This window comes from Myotis nattereri (assembly GCF_964212035.1).
Source record: "Myotis nattereri genome assembly, chromosome: 3".
Taxonomy (NCBI): Eukaryota; Metazoa; Chordata; class Mammalia; order Chiroptera; family Vespertilionidae; genus Myotis; species Myotis nattereri.
Genome location: NC_138077.1, coordinates 209,201,539 through 209,220,065, shown reverse-complemented (window position 1 = coordinate 209,220,065; position 18,527 = coordinate 209,201,539). Strand labels below are relative to the sequence as shown.

At 52.5% G+C, this 18,527-nt stretch overlaps 1 protein-coding gene across 2 annotated transcripts; it reads left to right on the top strand.

Annotated features, from left to right (window-relative positions):
* Positions 1-8,248: 8,248 nt before the first annotated feature.
* CFAP107 (cilia and flagella associated protein 107) lies at positions 8,249-16,086 on the top strand (the record flags this gene model as incomplete). 2 transcript variants are annotated; one of them, XM_081087959.1, is made up of 4 exons in its annotated part: positions 8,249-8,362; positions 10,119-10,232; positions 14,172-14,349; positions 15,905-16,086. In XM_081087959.1, the coding sequence occupies 4 exons, from the start codon at positions 8,249-8,251 to the stop codon at positions 16,084-16,086; spliced, it is 588 nt and encodes a 195-aa protein (XP_080944085.1). The 2 variants fall into 2 exon arrangements, with proteins under 2 accessions (XP_080944085.1, XP_080944086.1); XM_081087960.1 differs by lacking the exon at positions 10,119-10,232.
* Positions 16,087-18,527: the final 2,441 nt, after the last annotated feature.

Sequence of the window (18,527 nt, the reverse complement as noted above, 5' to 3'; positions counted from 1 at the left end):
TTAGGATTCATAACAGTAGCAACATGACAGTTATGAAGTAGCAACGAAAATAATTTTATGGTTGGGTCACAACATGAGGAACTGTATTGAAAGGGCCAGAAGGTTGAGAACCACTGATATAAGGGTTGCCCACAGCCTCCCTGAGGTGGGGTTCAGACTGCCCAGGCTGATCCAGACTGTGGGTAACAGGAGTGACCACTTGGCTGGCCGTGGAAACACCCAGGGCATCATGTGTGATCTCATGGGCTTTTCCCAATCTGGCTGAGAGGGTGGGGCTCGGATGTTCTAGACCTGCAGGTGGAGGAAGAGAAACTGGTTCCACTCTCCTCCTCTGGGTACAGGGTGACATGTTTCTTGCTGTTCCCCTGTCTCTGAGTTCAGAGCCTCAACTGCCTGGGCTGGAAGAGTTAGGGCGGAGTGGGTAGGTTTTTCATGGTGGTTGGCAACTAGCGACAGATGACAGCTCAGAGCCACTGATTAGGGGAGCTCTGGAGCTCTTGGCGTCAAAGTGTCAGAAGAGAGCATTTGGGCCCTAGCTGGTTTGGCTCAGTGGATAGAGCATCCGCCTGTGGACTGAAGGGTCCTGGGTTTGATTCCAATCAAGGGCACATGCCCGGGTTGCCTGGCTCAATCCCTAGTGCGGGGTGTGCAGGAGGCAGCTGATCAATGACTCCTTCTCATCATCGATGTTTCTATCTCTTTCTCCTCCCTTTCTCTCTGAAATCAATAAAAATATTTTTTTAAAGCCGAAACCGGTTTGGCTCAGTGGATAGAGCGTCAGCCTGAGGACTGAAAGGTCCCAGGTTCGATTCCAATCAAGGGCATGTACCTGGGTTGCGGGCACATCCCCAGTAGGAGATGTGCAGGAGGCAGCTGATCGATGTTTCTCTCTCATCGATGTTTCTGACTCTCTATCTCTCTCCCTTCCTCTCTGTAAAAAATCAATAAAATATATTTAAAAAATATATATATATTTTTAAAAAAGAAAACAAAACAAAAAAGAGAAGAGAGCAGTTGAAAAGGTCTGGGTCCTGAGTTCAGAGACCCATGAAGACCGAGTCTGACCAAACTCAATCTTACCTACAGTGAGAAATCGAGGAAGGGCCAAAGGTACTGAAAACGTGTAGCGAGGACTATTTCTGTTGTAAGACACAGAGCCAACTCAAACTGACCTCAGTCAGAGACAGTGCATTGGCCCCAGGGAAAAATTAGGATTGGTTTGATGCAGGAACTCAAACTATGCCACCAGCGACCTTTTCTTCTTTCCTCTAGTCAATGACTTTCTCTGTTTATTTTGCCTTCACTTCTCATGGTGGCCCCGAGCAGCTCCATACTTACATTCTCCCAGGGTCATTATATAGGATTTGCCTCATTCTCAGCCGTCCCAGCAGAGATCGCATTATAACTGGATGGCTGGATGGGCTTTCGGCATGGTGTGTCCAGTGGCCACAACCAAGGGAATGGAATATGTTCTGACTCACCAGACACAAGTCCCATGCCATCCTTGGAGAGGAGGGTGGAGTCAACTCCACCTGGTGCTTGAACTGAGCACAGGGGAGGGAGGGACTGCTTCCCTCACATCAACACTTACTCTACTGGGTGGATGTCAACACTCACCCTACTGCAGAAGCTAAATTGAATCCTGAGTCAAGGTACATGGAAGTGGCAACAGAGGACAAGGACCACGGGCAAGTTGACCACCTGCCCCTTAGGAATAGAAATTCCTTTAAATGGATGACTCATAACCGGCCATTGTGACCCAGTGGTTGAGCATCAGCCTATGAAACCAGGAGGTCATGGTTCGATTCCCTGTCAGGGCACATGCCTAGGTTGCAGGCTCAATCCGCACACAGGGGCATGCAGGAGGCAGCCCATCAGTGATTCTCTCTCATCATTGATGTTTCTATTTCTCTCCCCTTCTCCTTTCCTCTCTGAAATCAATAAAAAATATATTTTAAAAAATTAATAAAAAAGGATGACCCAGGCTCCCATGCTGACCCTACCTGATCTTCAGGAGACTCTATTCCTGGTTGGCCAGTGGTTTTTACAGACCAAGACCCAAGTTTACAAAACCCCCAGGCATTCCTTTAACTGGCTTTCAGTTGAATGTTGGTGCCAAAACAAGTGACAGAGAAGAAGCCGTTGGGTGGCTTCTCCATCTATTCACAGCAGGCAGACCCGCAGGTGGCTTTGTTGGAGAACTAGAAACTCCTCATTGAAAGAACATTGTTTGGTGGCCATTCAGCTGTTGGGGGACATTGGAATCTGAGAAGCATGGTCCTTTTTGAGAAGACCTCTGAGTTGAGTCTGGTTGGCTTCCCTCCTGGAGTGTGGTCTTTGTTGTTTCACTGTTGCCTCTGGAGGAAGGTGGAGAGACATGAGCTGACCTTCTGGAGGGTTGGGTGGTTGGCTCTTCCCCTGCGGGGTGCCGAGGAGGGGGATGAGCCACTGGAGGATTGTTCCCAGTGGGGGTGAGTGAGCCATACTTTAGGGACTGGAAGCACTATTAGATGGGCCTCCACCCGAACCACCCGATAAGTGCTTGCAGCCCTGCTCTTGTCTCCTGCTCGCTTATGACCTGGGCTGGAGGACTGCCCCTCCCCTGGCTCATTGCACTCCTACCCCCTGTTTTGGGGATCTGCAAATAATAAGTCTTGTGACTTCGCCTCCTTTTTTTAAAATTTTTTTTAATATTTGACTGATTTTTTACAGAGAGGAAGGGAGAGGGATAGAGAGTTAGAAACATCGATGAGAGAGAAACATCGATCAGCTGCCTCCTACACACCTCCTACTGGGGATGTGCCCGCAACCAAGGTACATGCCCTTGACCGGAATCGAACCTGGGACCTTTCAGTCCGCAGGCCGATGCTCTATCCACTGAGCCAAACCGGTTAGTATTGAAACTGGTTAGGTTTCAATACTTACCTCCTTTGCGTGAGTATTGAAACTGCACCTTCAGTCATAATGACCCTGGGATTTGCACTTCCTCAAAGTGGATACTTGGATGCCGAGGGAGCTACCTGCAACCCTATATAGGGGGGCTGGTGCCTCCTCATTCTGCAGGTCATAATCTGAATGAATTCCACAGAGTGGGTATTCTGAAGCCCATTTTGCAGATGAGGAAATTGAGGCCCAGACACATTAATAACAACACTTATTTCCTGTTTCTTTCCGGTCAGGCTCAAGGGGAGCTGATTAACTAGTTTGTCCAAGGCCATGTGATTGGTCAGGTGCTGTGCATTGCAACCCCAATCTGTCTAACAATAACCCATATCTGCCATGCCCCATGGCCCATTAGATCTTTTCTTTCCCATCATTCAGAATGATGACCGTAGTCTTACTTGAGTAGTTTCCCATCCAAGTAGGTGTTTGCTGCTGAGTCAGGTCAATAGAGTACAGTGTTTTGCCATCTGGTTTCTTTTGTTAACTGACTTTAGCTTTCTCTAAGTGTGAAGGACTTTGGAATTGCTACCTGTAAGTGCCCAGCTAACACAGCTCAGAGGAGATGGACACCCACATACCTTTAAACCCAGACACCCTGGGAATGTTTTCTCAGTAAATTCCCAGGACTTCCCTGGAAAGATGTGCCAGGTAGCCCAGGGCACATGCCATCTGCTAAAGGACAATGAGTTGCATCCCAAATAGCTGTCTTTGGTCAGGAGCAGGCAATTTCAGACAAGGTCTGAGGGCAAAGTTGAAAAATTGGCAAAATTAGTCTCTTTCCCCCAGTGTCCTCCTCAGGTGCTCCTCACTCCCCCCCCCCCCAGGACCTCTCTGCCTTTCTGATCCCAAACCTTGTCTTCCTCCCCCCCCCCCCCCCCGCCATCCTCCCTGCACTCTCTGTTTCAGAATGACTGCTTGGTCTCCCTTCTTGTTCCTGAGCTAGTAGTATAGGCTAGTAGAGGTTAGGATCTGCTGCAGTGACAAATGGCCCCACCATCCTTAGTGGCTTATGACAGCCAAAGACTATTTCTTTCTCATGTTACTCATTACTCAGCCCTCACCGGTTGACGGCAGCTCTATTCCACGTGTGTCTGTCTGTTCTGAGATCCAGGTTGATGGAACAGCCTCTATTTGAAACATCTCTGGTCTCATGGCAGAGGGAAAAAGAACCTGGTGGCTCCAAAAGCTTCTGCTCAGAAGTAAGGCTCATGGTTCCTGCTCACCTTTCATTGGCCAGAGCAAGTCACATGGCCAAGCCTGACATTGACAGGACAGAGGGCAGTAGATATTTTTGGACAACATGACAACTGCCACACTTTGCATCATATTTCCACTTCCATTCTACCTTTTAAAAAGTTAATTTTAAGTTACCTAAGGCATACATAAATATCTATACTAATAATAGAGGAATATGTAAATTGGCCAGGATGTCATCCCATAATGACCAATCAGAATGGGGGTGGGGCTGCGGTGGAGAGCTCTCAGCATGCCTGCGCTGGCGTCTGAAGGGCATGGAGAGGAAGAGAGAGCAGATAGGCAGTTAGGGTGATCAGGCCAGGAGGGGAGAGCAGATAGGTAGTTAGGGCAAGCAGGCCAGGAAGGGAGAGCAGTTAGGCAGTTAGGGGGATCAGGCCAGGAGGGGAGCGCAGTTAGGCAGTTAGGGGGATCAGGACAGGAGGGGAGCGCAGATAGGTAGTTAGGGGGATCAGGCTGGCAGAGGAGAGCAGTTAGGCAGCTAGGGGGATCAGGCCAGGAGGGGAGAGCAGTTAGGGGGATCAGGACAGCAGGGGAGAGCAGTTAGGCAGTTAGGGGATCAGGACAGGAGGGGAGAGCAGTTAGGCAGTTAGGGGGATCAGGTCAGGAGGGGAGAGCAGTTAGGGGGATCAGGCTGGCAAGGGAGAGCAGTTAGGGCCATCAGGCCGGCAGGGGAGCAGTTAGGGGCATCAGGCAGGCAGGCAGGTGAGTGGTTAGGAGCCAGTGGTTCTGGATTGTGAGAGGGATCCTGGATTGGAGAGGGTGCAGGCCAGGCTGAGGGATCACCCCCAGTGCCAGTGCATGAATTTTGTGCACCAGGCCTCTGGTTTTTAAATAAAGCCTTCACATACTAGAAATAAGGCAAAGTTCTTTCTGATGACTCTCCTGCAACTCTATTACTGTGTATCTGTTCCTATTGGGAGGAGGGGATGCTAGGATCTTCCAATATTTCAAAGCCTGTTTCGATGCTTGTATATGCTTAGATATATATGTACCCAAAGAAAATATATAGAGTATTATTTTGTGGGATGACTGCCTTACATTGGTACATAAAATAATAATAATTCTATACAAGTAGTACCACTGGGGTTCCTCCCTCAATATATCTTAGAAATCTAGCCTAGTAACCAGTAGAGATCTATTTGCCTCTTTCTTTTTAGCTGCTGCATAATATTCCATGGTCTGGCCACATTACAGTTCCTAGACATTCCCATCTGGAGGACACATTTTGGACTCTTTCCAGTTTTTTACAGACAAACAAGTCTGTAGTGAACATTTCTGCAACCCCCTCTGCACGTGTGATTCTCTGTGATAGATCCAAGAAGGATTGGTGGCTGGGCACATTATATGTATATTTAGTTTATGGGCACATTTTGAAAGTTGATGAACTCTCTCAAAATGTCTATCCCATTCCCTTTTATTCAGCAGATCTCAGCTGGGAGGGAAGTAGTTGGATCATAATCACCAATCCCAAAAGCAGAAAGAAAATGGATTAGCTTGACAAATGACAGGGTGGGACCGAGTTGACATGGCATGTCTGTATTTTAGAAGGGAAGTTCCGTAGCTCAAATGAAACTCTGCAAGAATCAGTGAAGGAGTCAGATCAGGCTGCAGTCTTACTGGGTTGTTGCCTCTAACATCCTTGCCTCCATCTAACAAAAGTGGCTCCTCCTTCCCCAAGGTGGAGGCCAGGGCCTGCTCTGCTTCCTGGCCAGCCCATCACCATGCTAACATTGCCGCTGGGTGTCTTGCAAATTGTAGGACAAGGTTGAATATGATAAGGAAGTGCCTGGGGTTCAGTTTCAAAGCAATATTTAATCATAGGCAAAACCCTTCAAGGGCCCATCTCCATCACTATGAAACAATTTCACGGAAGGACAGATGAATTTTAAGTTGAAAAGACACATTCTGGGTTTGCTTCTGTGTCACAAGGCCCCCCCCAGGAGGCAGAGGGATGAAGGACTTGTGGTCTAGAGCCAAGTAGGGGCTCAAAGTTTACTTCATCTCCGGACCCTCAGTTTCCTTTCCTCGAAATGGGGATAATCTTATCAAGTGCATGGGGGGTGTTTTATTAAATCTTGAGCCTTGAGTATATGGTGAGGATAACGAATTGCTTTTGTGTCCAGGAGCCCTCTATTCAAAAAGAATCTAGAATTACCCCCTTTTGGGATATTGCTGCCCCAATGTCCCAAATACACTCCTCTAATATAGAGGAAGGAATGGATTTTGTTACTAAAATAAACTTGGTTCAGGCACGTGGGGAAGAGAGGATGGCACATTTATTGACCCCATAGACGTGACAGGCATTTTGCAAATGCTTGATCGGTCACTGAATTCTCACAATCTGACGAAGTAGGTATGAGGTGTTGACTCCCAATTTATAGATTAGGAAACCACAGTTGGCTTGGCCAAGGGCCTGGGTGAGAGGTACAACTGGAAGTTGAAGCCAAGTGTGTCTGAGTTCCAAGTGCACCGCCCACCACCATTGGGTTCCTTATGCAACAATCCCAAGCTGATTGGCCATCTCCAAGAAGTGTTTCCGGCCACAGAAGACCAGAGAGAAGAAGTCGATGCTTCATTCACCCCCCAGGTCTCATTGTAGGCACAACCTGCTCTGGAGAGCCTCCCTCCTGCAGAGGGTGGGATCCCGCTGTGAGTCTCCAGGGCACCCTGTAGCGCCTCGAGCTCAGCACGGAGCACACGGAGTTGTGAGCATGCCATGACCGACATGCCTGCCCCTCGACTGGCTTAAAGTGATCCTGTTTCTAATGTCCATGGGTGACCGAAAAAACAAATGGCAGTCATCTCTGGAGAAAGATAATATCATCCTAGGCCTCCCATTATTTTTGCAAATAATTTTTCAGGTACCGGGCATGTGAGAAGTGTTAGCAGTCAAAACTCACAGAAACAACAGTAAAAAAAAAGAAAGGGGGAAAAAAAGTACATGCCCTTGACCGGAATCGAACCTGGGACCCTTGAGTCTGCAGGCTGACGCTCTATCCACTGAGCCAAACTGGTTAGGGCAAAACCACTTTCTTAATAATTATTTATTACTCAAGGGATGTACCAATTTAATTTAAGGGATTATAAATAAATATTAATATTTATGTAGTATTGTATTTCCAATATTGATATAATGGAATAGCCATTGACATTTTTCCATTTTTAAAAAAAATTAAATTTAATGGGGTGACATCTATCTATCTATCTATCTAAGCCTAAGCGACCATTACAACCAGTTGACTGAATGACCAGTCGACTGGTCACTATGATGCACATTGACCACCAGGGGCAGATGATCAATGCAGGAGCTGCCCCTTGTGGTCAGTGCAGTCCCACAGCCAACCTCCCAAGGTCCTCCCCATCCCCCACCCCCTACCTGGCCGGCCCCAATCAACCCCAATCGCCAGCCAGGCCAGGGGACCCCATCCATGCACGAATTTGTGCACCGGGCCTCTAGTTTGTTAATAAGATTATATATATCTCAAGTGTACAATTCTATGCTACATCATCTGTATATTGTATTGTGTGTCTACCATCCATACTAAGATCTTATTTGTCCTTTTTATTTTAAAAAATAGATTTTTATTGATATCATAGAGGAAGAGAGAGGGAGAGAGAGATAGAAACATCACTGATGAGAGAGAATCAAGGATCGGCTGCCTCTTGCACACCCCCTACTGGGGATCAAGCCCACCACCCGGACTTGTGCCCTGACCTGGAATCGAACCAGAGACCTTGTAGTTTATGGGTCGATATTCAAGCCCTGAGCCACACTGGCTGGGCCAGGAGAGTATTTATACTCAGTCTATCACCATGGTGACAGTCAACAATACGGAATCCAAGATCAAGTGACCTCTTCCTGGAAGCTGAAAGTAGACTCTCAATGCCCTTTTATTCTGTGAGGTTGGCAGACTGTCATCTACAACTCACTCAGAAGGGTGTCAGAGAAGAAGAAAAAAGGCACCCCAAACTCAGCAACTTCATACTATCCCCGCTCCCGACACCTAAAACGGTGTCAAGTCAAAGAAACCTGGGGTGAATCCTTACCATGCAGTTTTCGACTGCAGCAAGTCCACAGTCATTATATACTCCAAGCTGGAAGGTCGAGAGCAAGTATTCAACCAGAGTGCTCACGGGAAACTGGGTGGAAGAGAGGAGGAAGGTAAGGGAAGAGAGAGGGCGGACAGAGGGCTCAGAGGGGAGGTCTGGCAGGGAGAGGTAGGAGTGCAGTCATTACTATATTCAAATTAAGGGCCATAGATGGCTGCCTCTTAAGAATAGGGCCTGAGCGTGTCTGTGTGTGCTACATCGGGGAGTTACAGTCAAGCCATCATCAAGGTCCCCTCCCCCCGACCCATCTTGAAAGTACCACCGCAGATGTGTCAACATAGTTGTGCTTCACAGAAGTCTTTTCAGTGGAGTGTTTCTAGGCATCTGATGTTTCCCGTTCCTAATTCCTCTGCACCTTGATCTGAAGAATCTCTGCTCACCCTGGCCTGGCCCTTACCAGAACGTGGTACCTGCCGAGGCAGGCGGGACATCCCTGCAGTCATGTCTGGGATGAGCTGCTGTTCTCTGGCACCTGTTCCACAACCTTGCCCTGCCTGTGCATTTCAGTTTTGTTTTGTTTTTTAAGTCCTAGAAGAAACCATAGGCACTAAATATAATTTTATTGATTTCAGAGAGGAAGAGGGAGGGAGAGAGAGAAACACCAATGATGAGAAAGAATCATTGATCGGCTGCCTGCTGCACGCCCCTAACAGGGGACAGAGCCTGCAACCTGGGCATGTGCCCGTGATCAGAATTGAACCCGAAACCGTTTGGTCCTTAAGCTCATACTCTTTCCACTGAGCCAAACTGGCTAGGGCTGCATTTCAATTTTTACTTTCAAAACAGAACAAATGGGCTCATGTGTTTCCATGGACTTTAAAGGCCATTACAATAGATGGTACTTGGCCTGAATTGGCCTATTTAAAGTTGAGTATCTTCATTTTTGGCGATCAGGACTGTGCGCCACTATGCTAAGTGAAAGAAGCTAGTCACAGAGGTCAAATACTGTGTGACTGCACTTACACTAGGTACCCTGAGTAGTCAAATCCATAGAGATGGAAAGTAGAAGAATGGTGGGTGCCAGGGACCAGGGGGAGCGGGGGAAGGGAGTTGTTTGATGGGGACAGAGATTCAGTTTGAGATGATGAAAAAGTTCTGGAAATGGATGGTGGTGACGGTAGTTGCACAATAATGTGAATGTACTTAATGCCACTGAAGTGTACACTTAAAAATGGTTAAATGGTAAATTTCATTATGTGTATTTTACCACAATGAATTTTTAAAATATAAACCAGAAAAAATAATAGCCTGGCCAGTGTGGCTCAGTGGTTGAGCATCGACCCATGAACCAGGAGGTCACGGTTCGATTCCAGGTCAGGGAACATGCCCAGGTTGTGGGCTCGGTCCCCAGTGTGGGGCGTGCAGGAGGCAACCCATTGATAAGTCCCTCTCATCGTTGATGCTTCTGTCCCTCTCTCCCTCTTCCTTCCTCTCTGAAATCAATAAAAAATAATTTTTTTAAAGAACATAATATAGCAAGGGAGAAAAGAGTGAGTTGGAAAGACTGAGAACAAAGAAGAAAAAGAATGGGAGGAGGCAAGCAGAGAGAGCATCAGGGAGAGAGGAGATGAGAGAGGGAGCAGATGCCGACCATGAGAAGTGTCGGGTGACACCAATACCAGCTTCCCCTGGGGGTCCTGAGCGGTGGGGTGCACACTCCTTTCCCAACCCTGGAAGGATGGGGACAAAAGCCTGGGTTATACAGGATGCCCTGGAGTCCTAATGTACCCTTTCTCTGCCAAGCGTCCCTTGGCCCAGGAGGTGAGGGGTCGCAGCAGAAGTTATCTTGAATATTTGATCTTTTCCAGTTCGTCAGAGACACTGACAAGACCCCCCAGAGCACCTACAGGAAAGGGTACGTCCCTCTCCCTGGCCACAGACCGGACCAGATCTCCAGGTGGTATGGGAAGAGGAGAATCGAGGTAAGAGAGAGTGGGGGCCCCATGTTCAGGCTGGGCCCCTCCCCAAGGCTCAGAAGACCCCGCCAGCCCGGTTCCCTCGTGGGAACACAGGAGTAGGCTCATCAGGACTCTCCCCAGACCCGCGGCTGCCGACGGCACTCACCTTTATGTTCTGAGGAGCAGAGATCCGTCGGACCTGGAGCTGGTAGCATCCCCACCTTGGATCCCAGCACTTCCCTGGACCATTTCCCCATTCCTCCCCACTTATCCAACAGGACACGGGCAAAGGATGGAGCAAACAGGCAGGCATGGTTAATATTGAGCTCAGGTGACGATAGTGAGGTGACTATAGGGAGGAATCACATAAGGTACTCCAAAACCAAGTGGAGGTGATGTGTAGATGACAGTGTTTTGTGTCACCTCAGCTCCAGCTTCCTGCTCTTTTGTGTAAAAAGTCAATGACCGTTCAGCGCCCCCTCAGTCGCTGGGTGTCTGTGGTATGTCGTGTTCCAGGCCTGCGGAGTGGGGAGCAGAGAATGTGCCCTCAGGTCACCCCTTCCCATCACCCCTCCCTGACCCTACACCTGCCTGAATGCGGGGCAGGGCAGAAGGCACAGAACGAGGGGTGGACAGCTGTCAGATGGGGTGCATTTTGAAGCTGGAAGAGATGGTTGAGCTCAGCACCCTCATTTTCCCATAAAAGGTGCCAGGGGTGGCGAGTGTCTTGTCTGTTGGCCAGGGACCGCGTAGGTGGCTGCTCTGAGAGTGAAGCAGGAGTGTCCTGGGAGTGCCCTTCATCACTGGCTGGAGTTGTCTTCTGCCTTTGGGGATCCGTGTCAGCATGAACGGCACCACAGTCTCCGCTCTGTGCTGGCAACCCCTGGACCGGGCTGGCACCCTGGACCGGGCTGGTCCCCCTGGACCGGGCTGGCACCCTGGACCGGGCTGGCACCCTGGACCGGGCTGGTACCCTGGACCGGGCTGGTCCCCCTGGACCGGGCTGGCACCCTGGACGGGGCTGGTACCCCTGGACCGGGCTGGCACCCTGGACGGGGCTGGTACCCTGGATTGGGCTGGTACCCCTGGACCGGGCTGGCACCCCTGGACCGGGCTGGCACCCTGGACCGGGCTGGTACCCCTGGACCGGGCTGGCACCCTGGACCGGGCTGGTACCCTGGATTGGGCTGGTACCCCTGGACCGGGCTGGCACCCCTGGACCGGGCTGGTCCCCCTGGACCGGGCTGGCACCCTGGACGGGGCTGGTACCCTGGATTGGGCTGGTACCCCTGGACCGGGCTGGCACCCCTGGACCGGGCTGGCACCCTGGACCGGGCTGGTACCCTGGATTGGGCTGGTACCCCTGGACCGGGCTGGCACCCCTGGACCGGGCTGACACCCTGGACCAGGCTGGTCCCCCTGGACCGGGCTGGCACCCTGGACCGGGCTGGTACCCTGGATTGGGCTGGTACCCCTGGACCGGGCTGGCACCCCTGGACCGGGCTGGTCCCCCTGGACCGGGCTGGCACCCTGGACCGGGCTGGCACCCTGGACGGGGCTGGTACCCTGGATTGGGCTGGCACCCCTGGACCGGGCTGGCACCCTGGACCAGGCTGGTACCCCTGGACCGGGCTGGCACCCTGGACCGGGCTGGCACCCTGGACCGGGCTGGTACCCTGGATTGGGCTGGTACCCCTGGACCGGGCTGGCACCCCTGGACCGGGCTGGCACCCTGGATTGGGTTGGTACCCCTGGACCGGGCTGGCACCCCTGGACCAGGCTGGCACCCCTGGATCGGGCTGGTACCCCTGGATCGGGCTGGCACCCCTGGACCGGGCTGGCACCCCTAGACCGGGCTGGCAAGCCCTGGACTGTGCTGACACCCTCAGACCATGCTGCTGCTCTGGGCTGCCCCCTTTACCGTTAGTGTGCACCGAGGACACACAACTGCATCTCAATACAAGGAGGCAAAAATCAGAGCCCACCACCGGGGGCTCCCAGTCCCCAGCCACCAGTGTACAGAGGCCCACGCCGTGCCCTTTCTTAAAGACCTTGGACCCATTGCAAACCCTGACGAAGGGCTAACCACACAGACACGCAGTCGTTAAAATTAAGACAAGTCCCCCTCCCCCAACACACGCACTAAATAGAGCCCAGGCGATCGGACGCGCGTTCCCACAGACTCTGAAATGGCCTGTTCGCGTGGCTGCTTCCACGCCATCAGCTCTTCTTTCTGCTTCGTTCGGCACCACCTCCTCCCCCAGGACCCTTCCCATCTCCCTTCCCACCTCTTCCCCGTCTTAGGCAAATGCTCATGGCGCTGCAAGTTGCCTATGGGCAGATGAGGTTATGAGGTTACCGGGGAGGACGCCCTCCTTGTGCTTCCCTCCCAGGCAGGGGTATGAATCCCGTTTTTCATTTTTTCTATTTGAGGATGATTTGCTACCGTAGGGCCTTGCTAATCCCAGAGAGCTGCCCTCCCAGGGCTGGCTAATTCCTAGAGACAGTGAACAGCTGGCTCTCATCATGCCTTTCAGAAGCAAACCAACACTCCAGAGCCCTCCCTGCCCCCCGCCCGTCCTTTATCTAAACTCGCTCTCCAAGACAGTATCCCCCACCTTAAATTACCCCAAGGACAGGTGCCCCCAACCAGAGGCACTCCCGGAGCCCAGAACCATCTGAAATGATTCAAACTCTGCAATCCTAAACAAACAAACAAAAAACCTATGCAATCCTCAACTTCTGAAACTTGCCTACCCTGTCTGGCCCACTCTCTGTCCATACTCCCTCTCCTGCCTCTGAGCGATCTTGCTGCTTTGCTGGGTGGCCCTGTATGGCATGGTGCCCCCTCCTTTTGGGGCCTGTAAGCTCTTCTTTCAAAGGCAGTTGTCTCTCTGTCACCTTACCTACCCTACCCGATGAAGACAAAAGTCCTGGGAACATAATCAAGACAGCAGGGCCAAGCCCCAAACCAAGAGGAACAGCACGATAATTTGGGGGTGGGGGTCGGAGGAAAGGGGAGGGACGCCGTGGGGGGCTCTCTCCTTTCCTCCCCTCGGCTGATGGGAACCTCTTTAACTGGCCTTCCCTGGCGTTGGGAACACTCTGGGTGCCTGGCGAGGGAGACCTTGGGAACCCCTGCTCCCCGCCTGTGCCCATCCCCCTGCATCCCTCTGGCATTGTGATCTGACTTATTTATGGAACCACCACTTGAAATATCGGGTGCAGCCAGCATTTCCAGACCAGGGCAGACACAGGCCTCCCTGTCTGCTCCAGACAAGAGGACGGGCATGGTAATCAACGTTATCCTCCCCCGTAAATCAGCCCAGCCCCCCGCACCCCCGTCCAGGCCAAAGGATTTCCTTAAGAAAAGCACTGATTCAGGCAAACGTCCCAGGGCAAAGAGAATACGGCTTTCTTCTCCCCATCAATCGCTCCCCAGCAAAGAAACCCCTCCCCAGGTGTCCAGCCGAGGTCGCCATAAACCCTGGGCAGGAGAAAGCAGGTCTGGGCGTCTCTGACTCTCCCCATAGTAACCGATGAAATACAAGGTGCATGCGTCAGGCCCGCGGTCCGCATCTTCTTTGGAAACAGGCACCCGGTGGATGATACAAACAGGGTCTGACTCAGATCCCAGGGGCAGGCAGCGAGGTGGCGCTGGCTCTTCCCAGTCGGGGGGCGTCCCCAGAGCTCACGGACTTGGCAGAGGCTGGGGACCACTCCTGCGGGAACCCACGGCAGCCAGCCGAGCTGAGACGGGTGCTCGAAGGTGAGCTGTATTGGGTCAGGACAGACGGGTGTGTTTCCTGTTCGGTGGCCCTGAGAGCCCACGCTTGCCGGCGCCCAAGGAGGCCCCCTGGCCGGCAGCTCCGCGGACCTCCAAGGCCGGCGACTCTGCCTCCGTCCACGGCCAGGTGAGGCCTTGCTCCCTCAGTCACATGCCCGTCGTGTCTGTCCTTCCAGGGGCTCCCGTACAAACACCTGATCACCCACCACCAGGAGCCCTCGCGCCGCTACCTGATCAGCTCGTACGATGACCATTACAACCGGCACAATTATAACCCGGGCCTGCCCGCGCACCGCACCTGGAATAGTCATAAACTGCTGTGGCTTCCAGAGAAAAACGACTTCCCCCTTCTCGGTATTTGTATAATTCGGGATCTCCCCCTATGTTGGGCTGTAAGGGACTGAGTGTGCCCGGCTCACGCAGAAGGACGCTCATGGGGGACCCTGACTCTAGGAGAGCATTAGAAGGAGATGATGGGGGGGGGGGCGGGGGACGGGGAGAGAGTCCTATTTGCCCCCAGGCCTGCCACCTGCCTTCTCCCCTTCTTCTTTTTTTTTAAAGATATTTTTATTGATTTCAGAGAGGAAGGGAGAGAGAGAGAGATATAGAAACATCGATGAGAGAGAATCATCGATCGGCTGCCTTCTGCATGCCCCCCACTGGGGATTGAACCACAACCTGGGCATGTGCCCTGACCGGGAATCGAACCATGACCACCTGGTTCATAACAATGCTCAACCACTGAGCCATGCCGGCCGGGCACACTTCATAAATAGTACCAAGTCCGGGTGCCGGAATGTGGTGGCATCTGGAGATAGAGCAATCACAAACAGGGAGGGACTCCTGCCCTCAGGGACTTGACATTTCAGTCAGGAGACAGCTAAGACACCTTAAGAGAAAAGGATAGTAAAAGAGCTAGTAAATGAGATAATTTTGGGCCAGGATAGGTGTTCTGAAGAAAAGAAAATGCATAAAGATAGAGAGTGAGGGGGGTCTCCGTGGACCTCCTCTGGGTGGGATGGTGAGGGATGGGCTTTCCTGAGGAGATAACTGAGTTGAGAAGGAGGGAGCCATGTGGGGACTAAGGGGAAGAGCATTCCAGGGTGAGAGTAGCTGGTGAAAAAGATGCAAGACAGGAGTAGAGAACGACCCCACAGGGACCCACAGGCCACAGTAGGTGCGGATTTTGTCCTCCCCACAGTCCCAAGGCTCTGGAGGGATTTGTGCAGGAGACTGCCTTGCTCTGATTTGCCCTTCAAGCTACCCGGACCCTTGGCATCCACCCCTTTGCAGTACTATCCTTCGATGCAAAGGGACCCTGAGGATATTTCTCCATTGATTTTTTTTTTTTTTTTGAGAGAGAGAGTGGAAGAGAGAGAGAAAGACAGAGAAATATCGATGTGAGAGAAACACATTGATTGGTTGCCTCCTGCACACGCCCTGACCAGGGCTCAGGCCGGGGAAGAATGCCCTTGATCAGAATCGAACCTGAGGACTCTATCCACTGAGCCAGACCGGCTGGGGCTGCTCTTCACTTTGGCAGGGGTTTCTTCATCTCACAAGGCCACGCTGTTCCCTTCCCCCCTGGGGTGGGGTAGTTACTGCAGAGCAGGCAGGGCCACCCTCAGCTCGGGCACAGGGCAGACTCTCTGAGGCCTCCAGCAGTTCGGGTCTCTCCTGGGTACACAGGGAGCGGGCCCCCACCTGTGACTCCTGGGGAGGGGGTACTGGCAGAGCCAACATTCCCCTGCAAGCCTGCTGCTCCCTCTCCCCCACCCCCGAATCTCTGATCCCACAGCCTGGGAAGCCTCCGTCCCCCCCCCCCCGCCCACCACCACCACCACTGCCGGCCTGTGGGGCAGGCCGCGTGCTCTGAGCCCTGCCCACCCAAACCCTGTTTCTCTTGCAGCTCCCCCTACAAACTACGGACTCTATGAGCAGCTGAAGCAGAGATGGCGCACCCCCGAGGCTGGCCTGCGTGAGAGCACTTACACTTTGTCCTACCCGAGACCACAGCTGTGCGCTCTGTCCCGGCGGGAGCACGCCATACCCGTCCCTCCCCAGCGCCTGCAGCCTGTCCCACGCTTCTGAGAACTGTCACCCCACCCACAGCACAGGCAGAACCAACTGGAGACCTGCTGTGCGATTGGACCTGCCAGAGAGCAGGCAGCTGCAGATACACCCCAAGTTTTAAAGGCAGCCCATTGAGGGGCCCTCAGAGTCATGGTCCGTGGTGTGGGGTTCCCCATGTCCTCCACACCCACAGGTTCCTTTCTTGTCCAGCCCACAATTAAAGCTCTTTGACTCGGCGGGGTGTCAGGTATGTGCAGAAGAGAGAACGTTAGGAGAAGGGCCTAAAGTTCCGCTCCCTCAGTTCATGGGGGGTGGGGTGGGGGGACTGAGGCCCAGAGAGGTCATGTGGCTCCAAGTTCCCACAGCTTGGCACACACCTTCCGGGAGTCTGGTCCAATGGGAGAAACGAATCTGACTATGGGCTGCGTCTGGAAAAGCCCACGGAATAGTGAAACGTCATTATGAGGTGGGCAGCAGGCAAGGGACCAGGGTGCCCGTAGCTGCCTGAGCAAAGGTGCACTGACCCCCTGGGCTCAGGGGAAGGGAAGGTGCCCAGCACCCCCTCCACCTCCCAACTCGCAGTGACAAATTGTGAGAAATGCTCACCTGTCTGAATTCAAATAACGGATTCAGAGACAGAAGTATGATGAAGGCGAGACTTTTAATGTGTTCTCGAGAGTGGGTGTCTGTCGGTTGCACGCGCACACCTGGAGTACTGATCACAGTCTGTTTATCCCCCTAAGGTGCGCCTCATACGTCGCCTAGGTCTTACTATCTCCCATTGGGCCACTAAGAAAAATTGGGCTGAGGTCTTTTCTAGTTGCCTTCCCCTCCCCCTCCCCCTGTGTAGCCTGGGGGATACCTCTGGGGTTCCACCATGGTGCTGGCCACTTCCACAGTTCTCTGCTCTTATAGCCTCTTCCCTCCTCCCTACGTTCTGTTGGCCCTGGGGAAATTCAGTGACCGTTTCCATTAAGGGTTGACTCTGCTGGAGCTGGATCACAGCGGCCCCCTTCCTACACACATGAATGGGGTGCTGTCCTGGCGCAGGGACTGTGTGCTGAACTGGCTCAGGGCAGAGTCTCCTGAGGCACCTCCTCTCACCCATGTGGCGTCCACCTGGAGTTGAGGACAACAGGTCCCTGATCTGCCTCCTCTGAGTGTGGGGATTGGACATGGAGAGTCTTCCTGTGAATGGCCTCTCTCCTTATGATATGCTAAGGCTGCTCAACTGCTAGCTATGATGTGCACTGACCACCAGGGGACAGACACTCCAAATGGTAGGTTAGCTTGCTGCTGGGATCCCGCTCTTTGGGACTGAGTGAGATAGGCCAGGCACACCCTGGAGCCCTCCCATGGTTCCTCCCTGGCAGGCCAACCTCCCGTGTCTCTCCCTGGCCCTGATTGTGCACCCGTGGGGTCCCTCGGCCTGGCCTGCACCTTTTGGCAACCCAGGACCCCTCAGGGGATATCGGAGAGCCAGTTTCAGCCCGATCCCACAGGCCAGGCTGAGGGACCACACTAGTGCATGAATTTGTGCACCAGGCCTCTAGTACATACACTGAATGGCCAGATTATTATGACCACCCCATCAGTACTTCATTGGCACTTCCAAAAATACTGAATATTGAAAACTTCCTAAGCAAATACTCTCAAGGTTTTATTATTATTATTTGCATAACTAATTCACTTCATTGTACTGATGGGCTGGTCATAATAATCTGGCTGGTCATAATAATCTGGCCACTCAGTGTATATAAAAGGCTAATATGCAAAGTGTCCCCTCAGAAGTTTGACCGGGAGACCAGAAGTTCGATTACTCACTATAACATGCGCTGACCAGCAGGGGATGGCAAGGAACATGGCGGAAGACCAGTGGCAATGGGGAGGTGCTGAGGGAACAAGGCATGGAGGAGGCAAGGAGGTGGGTAGGCTGGTAGGCTGGGTACCTGGCCCTGATCACTGGCCAGGCCTAGGGACTACACCTGTGCATAAATTTCATGCACTAGGGGTCTCTCTCTCTCTCTCTCTCTCTCTCTCTCTCTCTCTCTCTCTATATATATATATATATATATATATATATATATATATATCCTATCTAATAGAGTCATATGCAAATTGACCATCCAACACACAAGATGGCCACCCCCATGTGGTCAAAGATGGCCACCGTAAGATGGCCAGCAGGGGATGGTAGTTGTGGGCAATCAGGCCAGCAGGGGACGGCAGTTGAGAGGGACCAGGCCTGCAAGGGAGGGCATTTGAGGGCGATCAGGCCTGCAGGGGAGGGCAGTTAGGGGTGATTGGGCCAGCAGAGGAGGGCAGTTGGGGCCAACCAGGCCTGCAGGGGAGGGCACTTGGAGGGGGAGCCAGGCCTGTAGGGGAGGGCAGTTGGGGGTGACCAGGCCTGCATGGGAGGGCAGTTAAGGGTGACCAGACTGGCAAGGGAGGGAAGTTAG